General features: G+C 44.5%; 1 protein-coding gene and 1 long non-coding RNA gene across 3 annotated transcripts in view; one reads left to right on the top strand and one right to left on the bottom strand.

Annotated features, from left to right (window-relative positions):
• ORC1 (origin recognition complex subunit 1) overlaps positions 1 to 20,633 on the top strand; it is a 37,768-nt gene extending 17,135 nt beyond the window's left edge. For both annotated transcript variants that reach the window (XM_087865874.1, XM_087865875.1), the window contains exons 7-18: positions 5,609 to 5,978; positions 6,884 to 6,988; positions 7,570 to 7,765; positions 9,957 to 10,054; positions 10,651 to 10,752; positions 11,155 to 11,326; positions 11,917 to 12,024; positions 12,311 to 12,460; positions 13,164 to 13,283; positions 17,290 to 17,459; positions 18,171 to 18,258; positions 20,289 to 20,633. In XM_087865874.1, coding sequence (XP_087722000.1) covers positions 5,609 to 5,978; positions 6,884 to 6,988; positions 7,570 to 7,765; positions 9,957 to 10,054; positions 10,651 to 10,752; positions 11,155 to 11,326; positions 11,917 to 12,024; positions 12,311 to 12,460; positions 13,164 to 13,283; positions 17,290 to 17,459; positions 18,171 to 18,258; positions 20,289 to 20,480 — 1,871 coding nt within the window. In that variant the 3' untranslated portion in view covers positions 20,481 to 20,633. The remainder of the gene's footprint in view (positions 1 to 5,608; positions 5,979 to 6,883; positions 6,989 to 7,569; positions 7,766 to 9,956; positions 10,055 to 10,650; positions 10,753 to 11,154; positions 11,327 to 11,916; positions 12,025 to 12,310; positions 12,461 to 13,163; positions 13,284 to 17,289; positions 17,460 to 18,170; positions 18,259 to 20,288) is intronic.
• Positions 8,190 to 17,252, bottom strand: LOC148109141 (uncharacterized). Its single transcript, XR_015726240.1, has 2 exons — positions 13,459 to 17,252; positions 8,190 to 13,378 (listed from the first exon to the last, which is right to left on the bottom strand). It is a non-coding gene; the product is annotated as an uncharacterized LOC148109141 (long non-coding RNA).
• Positions 20,634 to 20,864: the final 231 nt, after the last annotated feature.

The following is a 20,864-nucleotide window of genomic DNA, read 5'->3' as shown; positions in this document are numbered from 1 at the left end:
AATTGCTGGGTCATATGATAGCTGTAGTTTTAATTTTTCTAAGAACCACCATACCATTTACCACAGCAGCTGCGTCATTTTACATTTTCATCAGTGGTGCACAAGGGTTCCTGTTTCCCCCATCTTTACCAACTCTTGCTGTTTTCTGTGTTTTTGATAGTAGCCATCCTAATAGATGTGAGGTGGTATGCCATTGTTGCATAATTGTTCCCTAATGACTAGTAACGTTGAGCCCTGTAACTTTGAAAGCTTTGCTATTAAGGTGTCATTGCTTTTGGATCCTTAGTGGAAGAGATAAGAAATAAATATTTTATTTTTATTTTTATTATTTTTTATAATTTTTTATTATGTTATGTTAGTCACCATACAGTATATCCTTAGTTTTTGATGTAGTGTTCCATGATTCATTATTTGTGTATAATACCCAGTGCACCTTGCAATACGTGCCCTCCTTAATACCCATCACCGGCCTATCTCAGTCCCCCACCCCCTCCCCTCCGAAGCCCTCAGTTTGTTTCCCAGAGTCCATAGTCTCTCATGGTTCATTCCCCCTTCTGTAGCCCCCCCCTTCATTCTTCCCTTCCTTCTCCTACCGATCTTCCTGCTATTTCTTATGTTCCATAAATGAGTGAAACCATATGATAATTGTCTTTCTCTGCTTGACTTATTTCACTTACCATAATCTCCTCCAGTCCCGTGCATATTGCTGCAAATGTTGGGTAATTGTTCTTTCTGATGGCTGAGTAATATTCCATGGTACATATGGACCACATCTTCTTAATCCAGTCATCTGTTGAAGGGCATCTTGGCTCCTTCCACAATTTAGCTATTGTGGACAAGGCTGCTATGAACATTGGGGTGCAAATGGCCCTTCTCTTCACTATGTCTGTATTTTTGGGGTAAATACCCAGTAGTGCAATTGCTGGATCATAGGGTAGCTCAATTTTTAACTTTTTAAGGGACCTCCACCCTGTTTTCCAGAGTGGCTGTACCAATGTGCATTCCCACCAACAGTGTAAGAGGGATCCCCTTTCTCCACATCCTCTCCATTTGTTGTTTCTTGCCTTATCATTTTTTGCCATTCTAACTGGCATAAGGTGGTATCTCAATGTGGTTTTGATTTGAATTTCCCTGATGGCTAATGATTTTGAACATTTTTCATGTCTGTTAGCCATTTGTATGTCTTCATTGGAAAAGTGTCTGTTCATATCTTCTGCCCATTTTTTTATTTATTTGTTTCTTGTGTACTGAGTTTGAGAAGTTCTTTGTAGATCTTGAATACCAGTCTTTTATCTGTAGTGTCATTTGCAAATATCTTCTCCCATTCTGTGGGCTGCCTCTTAGTTCTTTTTTACTGTTTCCTTGGCTGTGCAGAAGCTTTTTATCTTGATGAAGTCCCACAGGTTCATTTTTTCTTTTGTTTCTCTTGCCTTTGAAGATGTGTCATGAAAAAAGTTGCTGTGGCCGATGTCAAAGAGGTTGTTCTCCTCTAGGATTTTGATGGATTCCTGTCTCACATCGAGGTCTTTCATCCATTTGGAGTTTATCTTTGTGTATGGTGTGAGAGAGTGGTCAAGTTCCATTCTTTTGCATGTAGCTGTCCAGTTTTCCCAGCACCATTTATTGAAGAGACTGTCTTTTTTCCATGGGATGTTTTTTCCTCCTTTGTCAAAGATTAGTTGCCCAAAGAGCCGAGGGTCCATTTCTGGGTTCTCTATTCAGGTCTCTTGGTCTATATGTCTGTTTTTGTGCCAGTACCATGCTGTCTTTCTGATCACACCTTTGTAGTATAGCTTGAAATCTGGCAACTTGATGCCCTCAGCTTTGTTTTTCCTTTTCAACAATTCCTTGGTGATTCGGGGCCTTTTCTGGTTCCACACAAATTTAAGGGCTGTTTGTTCCAGCGCTTTGAAAAATGTCATTGGTATTTTGATTGGGATGGCATTGAAAGTGTAGATTGCTCTGGGTAGCATAGACATTTTAACTGTGTTTATTCTTCCGATCCATGAGCATGGAATATTTTTCCATTTTTTGTGTCTTCTTCAGTGTCTTTCATGAGTGATCTGTACTTTCTAGAATATAGATCCTTTACCTCTCTGGTTAAGTTAATTCCGAGATAACGTATGATTTTTGGTGCTATTGTAAATGGAATTGATTCCCTAATTTCTCTTTCTTCAGTCTCATTGTTCGGGTATAGAAATGCAACTGATTTCTGAGCATTGATTTTGTATCCCGCCACATTACTGAATTGCTCTATAAGTTCTGGTAATTTGGGGGTGGATTCTTTTGGGTTTTCCATATAAAGTATCATGTCATCTGGGAAGAGAGAGAGTTTGACTTCTTCTTTGCCAATTTGGATACCTTTTATCCCTTTTTGTTGTCTGACTGCTGTTGCAAGGAGTTCTAGTACTATGTTGAATAATAATGGCAAGAGTGGGCATCCTTGTCATGTTCCTGATCTTAAGGGAAAGGCTTCCAGCTTTTCCTCATTGAGAATGATATTCGCCGTAGGCTTTTCATAGATGGTTTTTATGAAATTGAGGAATGTACCCTCTATTCCTACACTTTGAAGGGTTTTAATCAGGAAACGATGCTGTATTTTGTCAAATGCTTTTTCTGCATCAATTGAGAGGATCATATGGTTCTTACTCTTTTCTTGTTGATATGCTCTATCACACTGATCGATTTGCGAATGTTGAACCACCCTTGCATCCCAGGGATGAATCCCACTTGGTCTTGATGGATAATCCTTTTAATGTACTGTTGGATCTTGTTGAGAATTTTGGCATCCATATTCATCAGGGATATCGGTCTGTAATTCTCCTTTTTGATGGGGTCTTTGCCTGGTTTGGGGATCAAGGTAATACTGGCCTCATAGAATGAGTTTGATAGTTTTCCTTCTGTTTCTGTTTTTTGAAACAGCTTCCGGAGAATAGGTATTATTGCTTCTTTAAATGTTTGGTAGAATTCCCCGGGAAATCCGTCAGGCCCTGGACTCTTGTTTTTGGGGAGGTTTTTGATCACTGCTGCAGTCTCTTCATAATTAATTGGTCTGTTTAAATAATCAATTTATTCCTGTTTCAGGGGCGCCTGGGTGGCTTAGTCGTTAAGCGTCTGCCTTTGGCTCAGGGCGTGATCCCAGGGTCCTGGGATCGAGTTCCGCGTCAGGCTCCCTGCTCCTTTGGGAGCCCGCTTCTTCCTCTCCCACTCCCCCTGCTTGTGTTCCCTCTCTTGCTGGCTGTCTCTCTCTCTCTCTCTCTGTCAAATAAATAAATAAATAAAATCTTTTAAAAAATATTTATTCCTGTTTCAGTCTTGGTAGTTTATAGGTTTCCAGGAAGGCATCCATTTCTTCCAGGTTGTTTAATTTATTGGCATAAAGCTGTTGATAAAAGTTTCTAATGATCCTTCCTATTTCATTGGTGTTGGTCGTGATCTCTCCCCTTTCATTCATAATTTTATTAATTTGGGTCCTTTCTCTATTCTTTTGAATAAGTCTGGCCCGTGGCTTATTGATCTTATTTATTCTTTCAAAGAACCAGCTTCTAGTTCTGTTGATCTGCTCTACTGTGCTCCTGGTTTCTAATTCATTGATCTCTGCTCTAACCTTGATCAACTGTTTTCTCGTGCGTGGGTTAGGCCTGTTCTTCTGTTCCAGCTCCAGCTTCTTGAGGTGAGAATATAAAAACTAATGTATTTGAAGGCACTCCATGGCAGTTCTGAGAGCTCATCCTCATCCTATTATGTGTTATTAGTCCTTCTGAATTCTTTGTGTATGTGTCAAGTTCGTTGGGTATAAGTTATGTGTATTGATAGCTCCTTAATATGATATGTATTTAGGAGCTGAATATAAACATGGAAGACATTTGGGAACTACCAAAAGATTACTAAAGAAATAATTGGCAACATCACCGTTTAGAAATAAATGGCACTATTTTTTGACTATTGATTTTACAGGACCTTGACAGGGTAAGAAATCTGGACTTTACACAGTTATATAACTAGGGGAGAGAGGATATGATGAAAATGTTTTGAATTGTTTTTAACAGAAAGGGGAAAATGAGGTACGAGGGAGACCAGGACATTGGGACATTTTTATGTTAATCTAGACGTGGGTTACCCTCATATTCACCATGCAGGTGATAGATGACTTTCTTCACCTTATCTGCAGCTAATCCCAGCATAACCATGTGTTGGAACTAAAGCAAACGCCTCCATGCCCAGTGCTTTCCTGCCTTGTTGCCTTCACTCACATCGATCTCATCTATTCTCCCTCTATACTCCCCCTCCCTCCCCTTTCAACTCCTTTGAAATCTTGCCTATTTTTTCAAGGTCTGTCTCAAAAGCCATATTTATTAGCACTTAGGTGCTTTAGGACAGTTTTACTTCATGTTATCGACATTGATTTGTACCATCTCCCCTGTTAGAGTGTCTTATGGATGGGGACCAGGATTGAGTCTCATTCAAGTTTTTGTTTTCTCCTACTTGGCATGTACCCTGCCATTTTTACAGCTTTACATTGTTGTCTGAATGAATGGTTGGGTTCCTGGCCTTTGGTCATGGTGAGAGAGGGGCAAATCCAGATGTGGGTCTGTGTATTCACAGAACCCGTTTGATTGCCCCTGGGGATCCATCTCCTCTCTATCGGTAGATCGAATCTGAGTTAAGAAAAATCTAGGGCTTGTTGTTACTCAGTCGAGCTACTGATACAAATTCTTTCAGATGCTGTTGAGTGGGGGCCGAGGGCTTGCAGTATCACCCCCCTGGTTAAGAAGCACTCTTTTGGTAGATTACTTCAGGGAAATTGCTGAACATTTATACACAAAAGCTGATTTAACCATTGACTTATGGTTCTAACTTGGAAAATTACCCTGGAATTTAGGAGAGATGAAAAATCTAAAAAGCTAGCTAGCCTGGGGAAAGAAAGCATGGAGTAATTAAAAATATGGGTAACTCACGGGCCGCCTGGGTGGTGCAGTCGGTTAAGCATCTGACTCTTGATTTCAGCTCAGGTAAGGATCTCAGGGTCGTGAGATTGAGCCCTGCATCGTGCTCTGTGCTGAGTGTAGAGCCTGCTTGGGATTCTCTCTCTCCCTCTCCCCTCTGCCCCCCACTTCCTCACGCATGTATGCTGTCTCTCTCTCTCTCTCTCAAAATAATAATAATAATAATAATAATAATAATAATAATAATAATAATAAAGAAAAAAGAGTGGGTGTCTGGGTGGCTCAGTCGGTTAAGCATCTGCCTTTGGCTCAGATCAGGATCCCAGGTTCCTGAGATCAAGCCCCGCATTGGGCTCCCTGCTCAGCGGGGAGCCTACTTCTCCCTCTCTTCTGCTGCTCCCCCTGCTTGTGTTCTCTTGTGTTTTCTCTGTCTAATAATAAATAAAATCTTAAAAAAAAAAAGAAAGAAAGAAAAGAAAAGAAAGTAACTGGCCCTAGAATACAATGAGGCAGGATTCTTTTTTCTTTTTAATATATATATATAGGCAACTCATGGCTTTGTATAACTTCAGTGGATGAATTTAACTGTAATGAGATTGAGGTTGTGTATAGTGCTCGTTATAAAATTCATACATTGTCATGGTGATTTCTCTTGTAATTAGGTTTCCCTAGGACCCCCAGCACTAGGATTTCCCAGCAGAATTCAGGGGCCTTGTTGGATTCTCCTGGAAGAAGTAAACGAAAAGTGGCCTTCTCTGAGATCACCTCGCCTACTAAGAGGTCTCAGCCTGATGGACTTCATACCTCGTCTCCAGCTCTGAAAGCCCCACAGAAAACTGGAGAGATTCAAAGCTCATGTGCCAAGGAAGACAAGAAAGCGTCACCTGACTGTCACAGGATCCTGAGAACCCGAGTCCCAGCTTTGAAAACCACAGAGATTAGTGAGGAAAGAACACTTACCCCTCTCAGGGGGGGCCGGAAATCCTCGGCGGTGCCTTCCATGGTTCTGAAGCCAGAAAACATCAAAAAGAGGTGACTGGGGCGTTGCCCTGCCTCCCACAGAGCGAGCTGAGCCCCCTTATGTGGTGCTCAGGTTAGAGCGGTGGGCCTCAAATCTGACTGTTGTGGCATCACCCGGGAACCTTTCCAAATACAGATTCCTGAGCCTCTTCCCAGACATAGTGAATCAGTCTCCAAGTGTTAGCCCAGGAATCTGCATTTGGAAATGCTCTTTGGATGATTCTGATATACTCAGCTGTCCTTTTGGAATCACTGCTCTAGGAGATAATTTCCCAAACCTCGATTGCTTCCCAGTCCTGCTATGGCTCTTTACCCCATGTTAACACTCACTTTCCTGGTCTGTTTTTTGGTTTTTTTGTTTTGTTTTTTTAAACTGGAAACCATTCTCAAATACATATAGTACAAGAAGATAATGCATCTAGAACAGACTTTGCAGTTTGACACGAGACAATGTTTGTGAATAACGGGCTGCACAAATACTGTGATATCAAGACAGCAATTACACATTGCTGTATTTCCTGCTCAGAAACTCCAGCACCTGGTCTATAATAGGTTTGCTTGGTAAATGCTTTGTATTGAATACATAGCTGCATTTCTGCTCACCTTGAGCCTGGACAGTAAATCTATCGATGCCTCAGAAATGAAAGAGGACGGGAAGCTCTGCCTGGCAGGAGTACCTTCTGGTCTCTAGCTCAGGAAGTCGTGAGTCTGATTTGAATGATAAGCTTCAGGCAAACTTTACCTTTGGCTTTGAGTCGGACTTAAATTATCAACTTTTTCGCAAAGTGTCATTAATTCCCTCCAAAGTAGCTGTAAAACAGTGGGAGCCAGTCACGCCACCTGACCATTTCTGGAGCCCGCTGCTGATTCCTAGTGCCCAATACTGTTTCTCGTCATCTTGCTGTGCCATCTTGCAGGGAGACAGAAGAACCAGAAGCTCAGGATGAAACTACCTCTACCCCGCATCGGATCCGTAGGAAGAATTCTCTCTTGACTATGAACCGGATTAGGCAGCAGCTTCGGTAAGACTATTCTTAGCAGGCAGAAAATGTTCCTCATGCTGTCTGTGATATCTGTAATCTCATTTCTTAAAGCCTCCTCTAGTTCTTGTTTGTTATTTGCTATTCCGTTAAATTTGCCTTTTACCTAGTATGTCTGGAATTATGTTAATTCCACATAAATGTCATAGTTTGAAAGGGGCAAGAAACACTGTCCTGGGCTCAGGGGGCCCCATACTCACACCCGGCAAGACTGTTAGTAGAGTGCCTAAAAGCATGAACTTTGATTCTGGCAACTTGGATTTAAATCTGAGCTTTGTCATACTATGTAACCTTGGGAAGGTTACTTCACCTTTCTAAGCCTCAGTTTCTTCTTCTATAAAACGGGAATGATAATACACAAGTCACAAGGTGGTTGAGGGATTTAGTAAGATAATTAAAGCCATTGGCAGAGCATCACAGTAGCAAGGGCCCAAGAAGCAGAGCACATCCTGTATTACTTGGTTGCAGGAAAGACTCTGTAATATCTCTAGTCCACAGTGACCTGTGAGGGAGCTTTTCATTTAGATACTGAATATCAGAAAATAATGTGTCCCACCATTCAGGTTTTTAGGTAATAGTAAAAGTGACCAAGAAGACGATGAGTTTCTGCCGGCAGCAGAGATTTCAGACTCTGGCAGTGAGGAGGAAGAGACTTCCACACCACCCCTTCCAAGGAGAACATCCAGTAGGGTGTCCAAGAACCTATGCTCTTCTGTGAAGTCATCCTTCCAGACCCCCTCACAGACACCACAGAAAACCGTAAGGCTCTTTTAGGTTTGTTTGCCAGTGAAGCGTCCTCTCTTAATATTAAAATTGTGATGGCTAAGGTCATACAGTCACAGCTGGATTCTGAGCCCAGGTCTGTCATACTAAGAGTTGTTCCACTTGGAATATTCATAGAGGAAAAGATCTAAGTGAACCCTAGGACTGAAAATGAATCCAGTAGCAATGATTTTGAATCCAAGTTCCTTCTGAGATACAGAACCAAATAGCCAAGAGCCAGACTTCCTGAGGGAGCGACGAGACCTGGCTCCTCATCTTTGCATTTCCCACAATTGCTAGCAGAGCACTTTATGCGTAACCTGTGTAACTGGGTCCCAAGGGTACAAGAGCCCCTGGCTCCAGCGGTCCCAAACAGACCAGGTTTGGCCACGGGCTGCGGACAAAATCCAAGAGAGATGAGTGGTGGTGAAACAAGAAAGGAGTTTATTTTCGTGAGGCCAACACTGGGAAGACAGCAGACTAACCTCTCAGAGACTCTCCAAAGTGCCTAAAATACTTCTAGGTTTATATAAGGAAAATGGGACAAAGTCGGGTGGGTACATGCTGGTGGGACTAGTAAAGTCAGGTCCATCACTGTCTTGGGGTCAGTCCTGCAGAGTCTTGCTGGAGTCAGGGCAGCGGTTATTGCTTGCGGGGTAGTTTCAGTTCCCATCATGGGATGCCTTGCCCCCACTAAGAGATAAGCTGGAAAGAAGAACGAAATCACAAAGTACAGACTAAGGTCAAAATGGCAGTGAAGTCCTCTTTCAAGTCCTCAGTGGGTATCGAATCTCAAATCTAGGGCTGCTGGGCTATGTTATGTTGTTTCTGCTGTGCCACTTGAGTCACCTGAGAAACAGGGAACAAACATGACCAAGGTCTTGGTAATGAACTGTGTAAAGTAAGATGGAAGAGGGAAATGGACATCTCATCTGCTTCTGTGGAATTTTAGCAGAATGTTGAACCTATTAAAAGAGGGTCTTCCCATGTTCAAGTGTGTTTGAGAAATGTTTGGATTACACAGTTAAATTGGTTCATTGTCACAGGAGTTCTCAGGGCCATTAATTTATTCATGTTTTTGTGACCTTCCCAGAGGGCATTAGTGTCTGCGTCTTTGATCAGGAAACTCTCCTGGAGCATGTGGTTTTAGGAAATGCCTATTCAGGAGACTTTCTAAAGCTGATGTCCATTTTTCCATATGAAGAAAAATGTGATTGGGTTTGGGTTGAAGTCAAAAAAGACCTCCAGGGAAGGAAATCAAATAGATCACCTTTGGATCAGAGGTAATCTGACCTGGAGTTTCTCATTATACAAATAGCTCACCGAGGTTCTGATCGCATCTGCTGGGTCCCACGCAGAATGAGAGATATTAGGGTGTGATGGCATCTTTAGCATGATAAAAAGGTCAGAAGTCCACCGAGGTTTTTGATACCTTCTCAGCAAGGGTTCCGTATTCCTTTCTGGTTTTCTCCAAAGTTAATAGATAGAAAACTATTAGGGTCTAAGGGATTTCTGCCTGAGGAAGGGGTGGCGAGGCTGTTCCTCCTGTACAGCCTGGCAGAAATCAGAGGGTAGGTAGGAGAAATGCTTCCAGTGAGGGGAGTGCTTTGTGGAAAGACCATGAAGATGGGGTAGCAGGCCTGCTCTAGTGAGCCAGTAGCAAGGAAGAAAAGACAGTAGGGCTGTCGGCCGAGACTGAACAGTGTGACCTGGGGCTTTGAAGTGGAAAAATCTGGTGAGGTCTCTCTAATCCTGAGCTAAAGTTTGACCATATTTTCAAACAAATCTACAGGAGAAACCTATGACTCCACCTCGGTTTATGCCTCCTACCCTACTGTGTACTGGGCCGAGTAGTTAGGGTCTCTTAATAATTTCTTGTCTTTCGGGGTAATATTTACTTTTAAATAGTATTTAACCCATACTTTCATTAATTCTTTACTCAGGTTGATTGTTTTCAAATCCCAGGACTGTGTGTAAATTAGAAAAAAGAAATTGTGTTTGGCCTGTGGACATTATATGTAACATGAGAGAGGGAGAGTCGTGGTACTTTATACAGAAAGGAACTAAGAGGTGTTCACCACTTCTTTTTATCAGATCATCATGAATCACATTTGCCGCTGTGTCCTAGATGGTGTTTTGCTTTGTTTTTTTTCCTCCTGAAATATGTTCTCTCTTTTTTTTAATACAGCCCAAGCCTAGTACGCCACGTCATGCCACTCCCCAGATCCGCAGCCGAAACCTGGCTGCCCAGGAGCCAGCCAGCATGCTGGAGGAGGCCAGGCTGAGGTGACACTGCTTGTGGGCCCCTTTTAGATAGACAGAAATGGGTCTCTGCTTTCATTCACATCAAAAAAGTAATTTGTAGTCATTCGTGTACATAATAGAGTTATAGAATAAAATGGACACGGGCGTTTAGAGAGAAGAAACCTTTCAAGCAGTGTCTGGGTGGGATAATGTGGACAGGTTCTCAAAGGAGTAACCTTCTGGGCTACTGCCACCATTTGCTCAGGGATAGAAGGTCACTGATGAATCAGAACACTGCTCTCCGTTATGGTACCCTTTAGAACTGTGTGGGAACTTTTTCAAAATACATAAGCTAAGCTCTTCCCAGAAAACAAGTAAATCAGAATCTCTTATGGGATGAGGTCCATCCCTGTAATTTAGGAAAGCTCCCCAGGTGATATGTATCCTTGGTTAGAACCTATCAGTTGGGTAATTTGGGTGGCAAAAGGGATTATGAGGCCAAATGAAATTTGAGAATGAAGGCATTTGTGATTGATGTTTCACGTAGAAACTATACAGAAGCCTTCCCCATTTGTTACCGAGTAGATGGTGGAATGTTTCTGAAGTCCTCCTTTCCCCTTGTTTATCACCGATTGTAGGCTGCATGTTTCTGCTGTACCTGAGTCTCTTCCCTGTAGGGAACTGGAATTCCAGAACATCTACAACTTTGTGGAAAGCAAACTCCTTGACCGTTCGGGAGGGTGAGTCATGCTGAGGCAAATGGGACGATCTGGGGAGAAGGCCCCTGCTGGCATTCCACCTCAGGTGTCACAGTTCAACCGAGTGGTCTTGCCCGGCGTCAGGAGAACAGGCAAAACTGTTGCTGAAGCCTGAAGGCTTCTAAAGCAGCTTTTGTTGTCAAAGTAATTCTCTAGGAAGAAAAACTCTGTCATTCAGAGAAAAAGAAACTGGTCTTCTCTGCATAGAGCATCGCTTGGAGAGTGAACGATTCTCTGCCTAGCTTCCAGGGACGGTCCTTACTACCCCCACCTCCGCACTTCAGGGGTCTGGGCCCTTCCTTCAGACACACCCCGACCTCTAACTGGTGGTGGTGTGAGGTGGCCGGCACAGGCTCAGCCACGGCTCTTCGCCTCTTGCCGCAGGTGCATGTACATCTCCGGGGTCCCCGGGACGGGGAAGACCGCCACTGTGCACGAGGTGGTACGCTGCCTGCAGCAGGCCGCCCAAGCAAACGATGTCCCTCCCTTTCAATACATCGAGGTCAATGGCATGAAGCTGACAGAGCCCCATCAGGTCTATGTGCAGATCTTGCAGGTGAGTAAAACTGTTTGGGCTTTTTGGAAAATAGAGCTTCTTGATGGCATATGAAAAAGGAAAGATTTTGTGCTTATTGATAGGTTTACGATGTGCCAGGCATTGTCCTTTGTGAGGCAGCAAGAGTAAAGAAGGCAGAATTCCTGCCTTCAGGGACCTTAAGGTCCAGGAGCTGGGCACGAGTTACTGAAAGCCAGGACTTACTGACGTGGTGAAAACTGTGTGCCCCTGTGGCAAACTATGGAGAACGGATTAGAGGTAGGCTGGAGTTTGAACCTGGCTCGTGTTTTCATTAGCGGTTTTCTGGGAACAAGTCATGTCCAGTTATAAATAGAGTCATGCAGTAAAGATTTTGGAGAGGCTTCTGGGACCCGCCTGTGGCTCACTTGCATTTCAAACGCAGACTTTATCATCTCTTTTGGTGCCTGCTCTTTTCCTTCCAGGTTCAGGTTAAGACCAGCGTGGAAGGCAGAATTTAGGATGCTGAGGTCCTCACACTAAATTGCTTCCTCTACTGCAGATTTAACATGAGTAAGCTCAGGGGAGTAAAATCCTTACATTTATCACACCTGCTCTTCCCCGCATTGCAGAAGCTCACCGGCCAAAAGGCAACAGCTAACCACGCAGCAGAACTGCTGGCAAAGCGCTTCCTCACCCGGAGGTCCTCTCCGGAAACCACCGTGCTGCTCGTGGATGAGGTAAGGAGGTACCCCCGGGAGGACCAGAAAAGCGGCATGGTGCTTGACTGTGGCGTTCCAGGAGCAAATGCTGGGTTGAGAGGGAGGTCCTGGCTCCTTTCTCTCGGCCTTCATTCATCTGAGCCTGTTCTTCGGTGGTGAGAGGCCTATGTCCATTGACTTCCTTGCTGCTTTCGTGGTGGGACCTGGGAGGCACATGCAGCTAAAGCGGCCGGGACAGGTCTTCACTCTGAGGCCCTGGCTCGGTTCTGTGCTTAATCCTGCATCTCTATCCCTTTCCTGGCAGCTTGACCTTCTGTGGACCCAGAAACAAGACGTAATGTACAATCTCTTCGACTGGCCCACTCACAGGGAGGCCCGGCTTGTGGTGCTGACCATTGCCAACACGATGGACCTTCCGGAGCGCATCATGATGAACCGGGTGTCAAGCCGACTGGTAGGTCCCAAGGCTCTTCTCAAGCCGTTCTCACAGATCCACAACCTGGGCCAAGAGTTCTAAAAATGAAATACACAGGAAACTAAAATAAATGGAAAAAGGACAAAATTGTGAAATTCCTATAATTCCTATAATTAAATATGTCACCATTGCATGATTTTCTGCAAACACATCTTGGTGTTCTGCCGCCTGGTGCTCTCCGACTGCACAGAGCGCGGAGGGTCTAATTGCTTATTAAACGGACCAAAGCGCCCGGCTGCGTTGGATGCCCGGAGTGTAGCAGGGAGCAAGGCGGCCGCCGCTGCCCCCGTGGACATGGTGCTTCGTCAGAGCCGCACAGCAGGGGCTTAGAAGCGTGTCAGGGAAGCCAGGGGCTGAGCCTGTGCTTACTGCAGAGCCGAAGATGCTCCCACCTGCTCTCATTAGAGCACCTCTGCCCTGATCTACTTCTCCGTGATTCTGCTAGAATAAAAGTTGTTTCCAATAAAACGGAAAAATGCTTGAGCACTACCGCCGCCCTGCAGGGTACCACCGGCCGTGGTCAGGAGTGAAAGGAGCTGGAATCCGTGGCCGTCCCGGGATGGACGGTGTAACCTGTTCTGTGGACTCGGAAATCAGGTGGAGGGGCGTGAGGGTGGCCGTCCAGCAGGACCGTCAGAGTGGTTAATTGGTGAACTTGTTCTCTATTGTCTTGTCTCGCCAGGGTCTGACCAGGATGTCCTTCCAGCCCTATACTCATAGCCAACTGCAGCAGATCCTCGTATGCCGACTCAAACACGTAAAGGCCTTTGAGGACGATGCCATCCAGCTGGTAGCCAGGAAGGTAAATCACCTTCGGGGAGCTCCTACTTACACCTTTGAACCAGCCGGCGAGTGTGTGCTGAGCCCCTGCCAGTGCGAGGCCTTGTGTTGGGTGCTCTGCGGATGAAGAAAAATTTAGAAAGTCCTGTAAACATAAATACCAGAAAGTAAAAACTAAAGTGTGAAAAGTTCCTTACCTTTCTTATTGTATAGTTCATCAGCAGGCTCTGAGTGTGGTGGGCTTATATCCCGACGAAGATGAGTTGACTCGGGGCAGGCAGCTTTGTGTAGTGGAAAGGGCAGTGTAGGCAGTCAGGTAGCAGACCTGGTTGGAATTCTGGCTCCGATACTTAATAGACATTGGAAGGTTAAACGAAAGTTACTTAACTTCTGGAGCCTTAGTTTTCTTCTCTGAGAAATGGGAATAATAATATCGACCTCATAGGATTGTTTTGACACTTAAACAAGATCATGTCTGTAATGTGCCCACAGGGCGCACACCCCAGGACAGGTGTGCGGTAGTGCACACCTGCATCCTGCAAGCTCACTGGGAGAGAGCAATCAAGACTTTATTCTCCAAGGCGGCTGAGGAACAGAGGTGGGTTAAATGTCTCAGCTTCAAGCTGAATGCAGGAAACCACACGTCTGCAGTATTTCAGCACTTAAAAGAATTATCAACCTATTTCTGGTTCTTCGTGCCTGAAGTGACCGGAGTTCCGAGTGCCTAGAGCGGCAGCACGTGGCTCGGCCGCTCCCAGCTGGGGCGCCGCTCCCAGCCGGGGGCTGTATTGGGTGCTGGGGTCCGAGGCGAGCCAGACAGGGACCTTGTCTCCAAGCTTTGCTTTCTAGGAGCTCAGAGTTACCATTTAACCCCTCTGTTGGGTAGAGTTTTTCACTTCTGCTATCCCGCAGTTTCTAAGACTTCCTTTTTGTCTTTTTGTCTCTCTGAAGGGTCCTTTTTTGATGCCATTCTATTTATTTGAGGTTATCTTCTCTCTTTTCCTCCAAGATGCTTTTTGTCTGTTGAATTTGGTCTCTATCTTGCATTGTTAGAGACTTTCCTCAGATGTCTTGGTTGTCCACTCTGGTGTATGAGTGAAGATTAAAAAGCTTTTTGGGAGCTCTGAGCACATGAGTGGGGCTTGTTCACTGAGAGCTTCACTGTGGGGCAATCTGATTGGGCCAATTTCAGTATCTGCAGTTGTTTCCCTTTAGAATAGTCAGATTTCCCCGAGTAGGCATCCCGTGTCCTGCCTGGAGGGCAGTATTCTGGGAGTGGGGGAGGTAGGCTGGAGTCAGAGTGGGTGGAGGTCTTTAGATTCAGCATGCAAACAGTAACCATATTTATATCTAGTGAGGGACCTCCCTTCCCCTGCAGTAATACCTAACGTTCCCTGGCCCGAGACTTTGTCTTGATCCTTGCTTGAGAAGAAATCTCTGGACACTTGCCATGGCAGAAGAGGGCTAATCTCCAGGGCCAAGAGTTTTATAGCGACAGTACCAACAACCAAGGCACAGAATTTCCCACAGAGCCCTAAACTTCCCCGAGGGGCCCTAATGTTTACGCAATAGTATGAAATGGGGGGAGGAATCTAGGGCAAGGGTCAGCAAACTTTTTCTGTGAAGGGCCAGGGAGGAAGTATGTTAGGCTTTGTTATAACGTTGTAACGGTGTCTGTCTCCGCTATTCACCTGGGCCCTTGCGTCCTGAAAGCAGCCGTGCACAACAGGTAACAACGCTGGCGCTTGTGTTCCAGCAGAACTTCACGTGCCGAAGCTGCGGCGGCTGCAGTTTGCCCGCCCCTGCTCTGGGGCAGCAGTTTGGTAACTTCAGCCAGTTCTCCCGGTTTTGGCCAAACTCCCCCTTTACCCCCAGTTCCAGGATTGCTGTCATCTGAGCACTTTGAAGATACTCAGTGTAACTTAGATTTTTTTCTTGGACGCCTTCATACTGGCGTAGGACTTGGCGCTCTCCAGTCTGCGGAGTCAGCCACTACCCTGCCACCTCTTTCTGACTTGCAGAATTTTATTCTCCACTCCTCTCCCGTTGCTTCCCTTCCTTTTTAGGGTTCTTGGTTTCAGAAGACATCAAATTTAGATGCTGTTCTTACTCAAAATTTTGCCAGCAATTTCAAACCTCTCTTTCACTCCTATACATATGAAGAAACATACCTATTTTATATTCTGTTTCTTACAATTATGATACCTGAACTCTTGGTGCATTTAATTCTATTGATTGCTCTTTCCCATGCGTATGTGGCCTTGTTTCCTTGTTTTTGTGTCTTTTTTTTTTATTTAATTTTTTATTTTTTACTGTATGCTCGTGTTCCTTAGAGCTTCCTCTGAGAATTAATTGAGGACTGGGTTGAAGTTAGGTCATTTAGAATTTGTTTTTGCCTCTGTCATTTACCAAGGGCCACCATCAACTGGGACCATTTTTAAACAAAATTCTCCACTTGAGGTTTTTAGGAAACACAACATAAATTTGAGCTACAAATCCACGTGAAGGCTTGTAGTTGCAAAGACTCCGTTTTTTTACACCTACCTGGCACAAGGGTCCACATGGGCCATTTCTCTTGCCATCCCTTCCACACAGTGGGTCTTTCATTCACCCTCATACTGAGGCTGCAGTGGACGTCAGAGCCCGGGTTTATACACGGTCTTCTGTTAGGTTCCATGTGGGGTGGACCCCAGCTTTTCTTGTGTCTCCTTCATCCCAGCAGCAGTAGAAAAGGGTATTTTTGGTCACCAAGGTTCGTGGATACCCCCAGGGCAAGAACTGCTTTGGGTGTTTTCTTGCTTCCCAGGGTCACCTGTTCACTTTGTTTTCGGGCCTCTGCAGGAGCTCTTGAAGTCCCTGATTGTTAACGGCCGCATGGAGCTGCCTCACAAGGCAGTGGTAGTGGCGACAGGAGGAAAGAAGGGATAGGCTGGAGCATCCATGGGACGTCGTTACCCATTGCACATGGCAAATCAGAGAAGGGGAGAATATAAACTGATACTCGTGTTTTTGTCTTGGGTTACTAGAAAAGTGACCTTTGTTTTGAACGTCTTAAATTTGCATTCTGAAAACATATACATAAAACATTTATAAACTCTGATAATCTCACTTCCCACAGATGACCACTTTCAATCTTGGTGTGTTGTGTATGAATCTGCCTATACAATTTGCTGTTGTAAACTTAATGTCGCATGAATTTTGGAAGGCAATCATCTCAGGATGTCGTCAGGCCGGATGTTGTTACCTTGACGGTTGTTTGGGCAAATGGTGGGGATTGCCGACAAGTACTGGGAATCCTGAGAGATCCTTGCAGGCTGCAGAGTCCAGAATTTCCTCTGTGAAATTTAAAGTGCAAGTGGCTTTCTGAGTCAGCTTGAGAGAGAGTACATGACTCCCTCTGAAGGGAGTCTAGGTGCACGGAAAGAAAGGAGCAACGGAGTCATTGGCGTTGTGCGTTGGTCAGACTCCTCTACCCACGGACTCCCTTGTGTCCTCCAGCGTTGTGGCTTCCCTCCCTCTTGATTCTGGTTCATTTAGCCATTGACCAGCTGGTCTCTAAAATTCACCACGTGCTGTTATGGAGACTGAGACTGTGGCTAGAACGTCAAAATAGGCTCCGCATCACCTCTTGGCTTTGGCTGGTTGCTTCTAGAGCACCTTGTTCTCTTCATGCAAGGAATGAGAACACTTGTGTTTCTAGGTGGTTCAATAATGATCTTGGGCCAGTGGTCTTTTTTAAGTTTTATTTCCCGGATTTTAAATAAAGCTGAGAATTCCTGCCCTTTCCATTAGGGATTTATCTGTAAATTCACGACAAAGGTTTGGACTCAAGGAAGAGTTCCAGAAGCAGTGTAATAATTTATTTCCAGGCTCCCATCAGATCCCCACTGGGGCTAAGCACATAATGTCAGGCTTCAGCCCATTCCCAGCACTGCCTTTCCTTTTTAGCTGAACCCAGAATCTGTTGGTTTTTCTCTTGGGCTTAGATAGTAAAAGGACCTCAAGGAATAATATATTCCCTCTTGTAGGTAGCAGCCCTTTCCGGAGATGCACGACGCTGCCTGGACATTTGTAGGCGTGCCACAGAGATCTGTGAGTTCTCCTGCCAGAAGCCCGACTCCCCTGGCCTGGTCACTGTAGCCCACTTACTGCAAGCAGTAGATGAGATGTTTTCATCGTCGTATATCACTGCCATCAAGTAAGTTGCTTCTAATGGATGTGGATAACAATATTGTCCTATGATCATGTAATTTGATAAATATAGTTACAAAGGCAATTATATTACAATATATAAATGTTTCAAAGTAACACATCATATACCTTAAAAGTGCATAATGTTATACATCAAATATATTCAATTTTTTTAAAAAGTAAGATGCTTCTGGTTCTTGACCCTGAACCTTCCTTGGAAGACCCCAGGAGACATCCACAGTGTGGGAAGGCCATGGAAGTTTCTAAGCTTTCCCTAATTCAACCTGCATTTCCTGAAGACACTGTCCTTTTCCTAAGGAGCACACTCTACAGGGAGATAGAAATGCAAACCTAGGAGAGCGGGAGAATCATGACCACTTACTGAATTACACTCTAGGTGCTGAGTGAAATAAAGTGCTACTGGAACAAAAGGAAGGAAGCAGCTATTCCTCTCCCACTGAATGATACACTCTACTCATGAAATGAGCATGCTGGTATATTTCCAGATATAGTTGCTGTGTTCCCTGGCTTCCATAGTGGCATTTTCTGGATCATTTTGAAACTTTAGGGGGTAGGGGAAACCTTGCTGCATAATATAGGAGAAAGTTTTTCCCAGTTTTTTCCTCTCTCCTCTAAAGACCCAGAAAAACTTTATTTTGCTTTTCTCTGAGCCACTGGTATAGCCACTTACGAGAATTCACATCTCATTTTCTTTAAGAAATTCCTCTGTTCTGGAACAGAGTTTCCTGAGAGCCATCCTTGCTGAATTCCGTCGATCAGGACTGGAAGAAGCAACATTTCAACAGGTGATTGATCTTTTTAAGTCCTTCTAGATTTTGCTCTTGGTGCCTTTTTAAATAGGCAGGAATTTTAATGACTATGTAACAGTTTGTCTGTATTTGTACCAACCCAGTTATGCCAAAGAATATCAGACCAACACCTATTTTTATTTTTTAAAGATTTATTTATTTAAGAGAGAGTGTGTGAGCAGGGGGAGGGGCAGAGGGAGAAGGAGAAGAGAATCTTTTCCCACTGAGTGGGAAGCCAGATGCAGGGCTCAGTCTCACCACCCTGCGATCATGACCTGAGCCGAAATCAAGAGTCAGACATTTAAACAACTGAGCCACCCACGCACCCCAGACCAACACCTATTTTTATGTGCTGTTGTATTCAGTTGCATGAGAAGAGGCCTTTGGCAACTGGTTTCTGCATAGTAGATGGAGTATTATGTGCCAGATACCATTCTAGGAGTAAGGGATTCAAAGATGAGTAGGACAGTAGGTGCCTGGGTGGCACATTTGGTTAAGCCTTGCACTCTTGGTTTCTGCTCAAGTCAAATCTCAGGGTGGTGAGATCGAGCCTGGCATTGGGCTCTTTCTCGGCCCCTCCCTGCCTGCATGTGCTTCCGTGTTCTCTCTAACTAAATAAATAAGTCTTTAAAAACAAAGATGAGTAAGACGAGAGCTACTGCCCTAACACAATTATGGTGTAGAGGGGATAAGGCTCTGAGAATGACCCATTTTAAAAACAAAATACAAAGATCAACGCAAATACTCTTTGAGCATAATTTCAATTATATTGAGTAAAAGGACTCACTAGCGCTAGTGCCTTAGAGGTCTATTTAAAACTAGTGCCCATGGGGCGCCTCGGTGGCTCAGTTGTTAAACGGCTGCCTTCAGCTCGGGTCAGGATCCCAGCGTCCTGGGATTGAGCCCTGCATTGGGCTCCCTGCTCGGCAGGGAGCCTGTTTCTCCCTCTCCCTCTGCCTGCCGTTCCCTACTTGTGCACTCTCTCTCTCTGTCAAATAAATAAAATCTTCAAAACAAAACAAAAAAACTAGTGTCCATAGATAATGGGCTGCCTCACAAGATTGTTAAAAGTGTTAGAATGTGTATCTAGGAGTGTGTATGTCCATGTGTGTGACTATATTTTAGACATATAAATGGAGGGTCCAGCTACTTCTGTACTTCTTTCACGTTTTCTTTACTTCTTTAAATTCTGTTTTAAACTGCTGGTTAGGTTTGCCCATTATTTTTCTCCTAGAGCCTGAAACAGCTCTTTGGCAGAATGGCTTTCATTTTAGTTTGTAAACATTTCCTGAACATCTACAATGTGTCATTAACTGTGAAGGTGTGCCAGGAACCCTGAGTTGAATTGGTCAATATCCCTGCTCCTGACAAGCTCCCAGCCTGGATGGTGGGGGTGAGGGCAGGGGTGATTTATAAAGAGAATAGTGACCACGAAGTCCCCTGGAGGCACTTTAGGAATCCATGTTTTCCACTGTCCTCCTGCCTCTCTTTAGGCAGTATTCTCCCTGGGCCTTTGTGCTTTTCCAGGGGTCATGCTTTAGCACGTGTGCAGTATTATCTGCTAAGGAAAATGCCCTTGTAGCAAAATTTGACTTGAATTATGACAATCTCATTTGGAACTCTCACTCCCTGGAGACTAGGACTGTTTGTATAAGTGACAATTATGAGATACTTTATATCCACTAACACATTTTTGTTTCTAGGTATATAGTCAGCATGTGGCAGTATGTTTAATATATAAAACTAAAGCTCAAAAAGTGAAATAACTTGCCCAGGGTTGCATATTTGGGTGATTAGTAGAACCAGGATTCAGAGCTGTTCTGATTCCAAAGCCCGACTAGCATTCTGCCCCTGTGTTTGTGCCCCACAAGGGCACCTGTTGATGCCTTTCAGGGTATTGAGGATCCCGGATAAGAAGTACTGACTTGCCTACAAGAAGAAATAAATGATCAGGCACAGAACCAGTACTCCTTCCTTTCCTCTTCCACTTTCTGGCGTCTGACCTTGGATTTGCATTTTGTTTCTAGGTGTACAGTCAACATGTGGCACTGTGCAGAATGGAGGGACTCCCATACCCGACCATGTCAGAGACAATGGCAGTGTGCTCTCACCTGGGCTCTTGCCGCCTCCTCCTTGTGGAGCCCAGCAGGAACGACCTGCTCCTTCGTGTGCGGCTCAACGTCAGCCAGGACGACGTGCTGTACGCGCTGAAGGACTGAAGGGCTTCACAAGGAAGGACTCCGATCAGCTCTTTTCAAAGGGCTTGATTTTTCTCTTTCTAAGCACATGGAATTGTTGTAGCAAAACATACTGAATGGAAATGGCTGTCATGTATTTTGAAATTTTCCATTAAATAATTTGCTTTTTCTAGAGTGTTTGAGAAGTTTACAGTCATTACAAACACCAGATTAAAAAAACCAAACCATCCTTCCTACAATAGGCTCTCTTTGTGACTTTTCTTTCTGTTAACCCTGCTGTTTATTTAATGGCCACATGGTGTGCACACAATTATGTGTATCTATATAAAATAGTTGTGGGTGAATATGTGACAAACTGGTTACATTGGTGGCCTCTGGGAAGGAACTAGATGGCTATGGTCAGGC

This window comes from Ursus americanus, chromosome 12 (assembly GCF_024610735.1).
Source record: "Ursus americanus isolate L20-20 chromosome 12, mUrsAme1.1.p, whole genome shotgun sequence".
In the NCBI taxonomy this organism is placed as follows: Eukaryota; Metazoa; Chordata; class Mammalia; order Carnivora; family Ursidae; genus Ursus; species Ursus americanus.
This window is presented reverse-complemented; position numbering and strand designations above follow the sequence as displayed.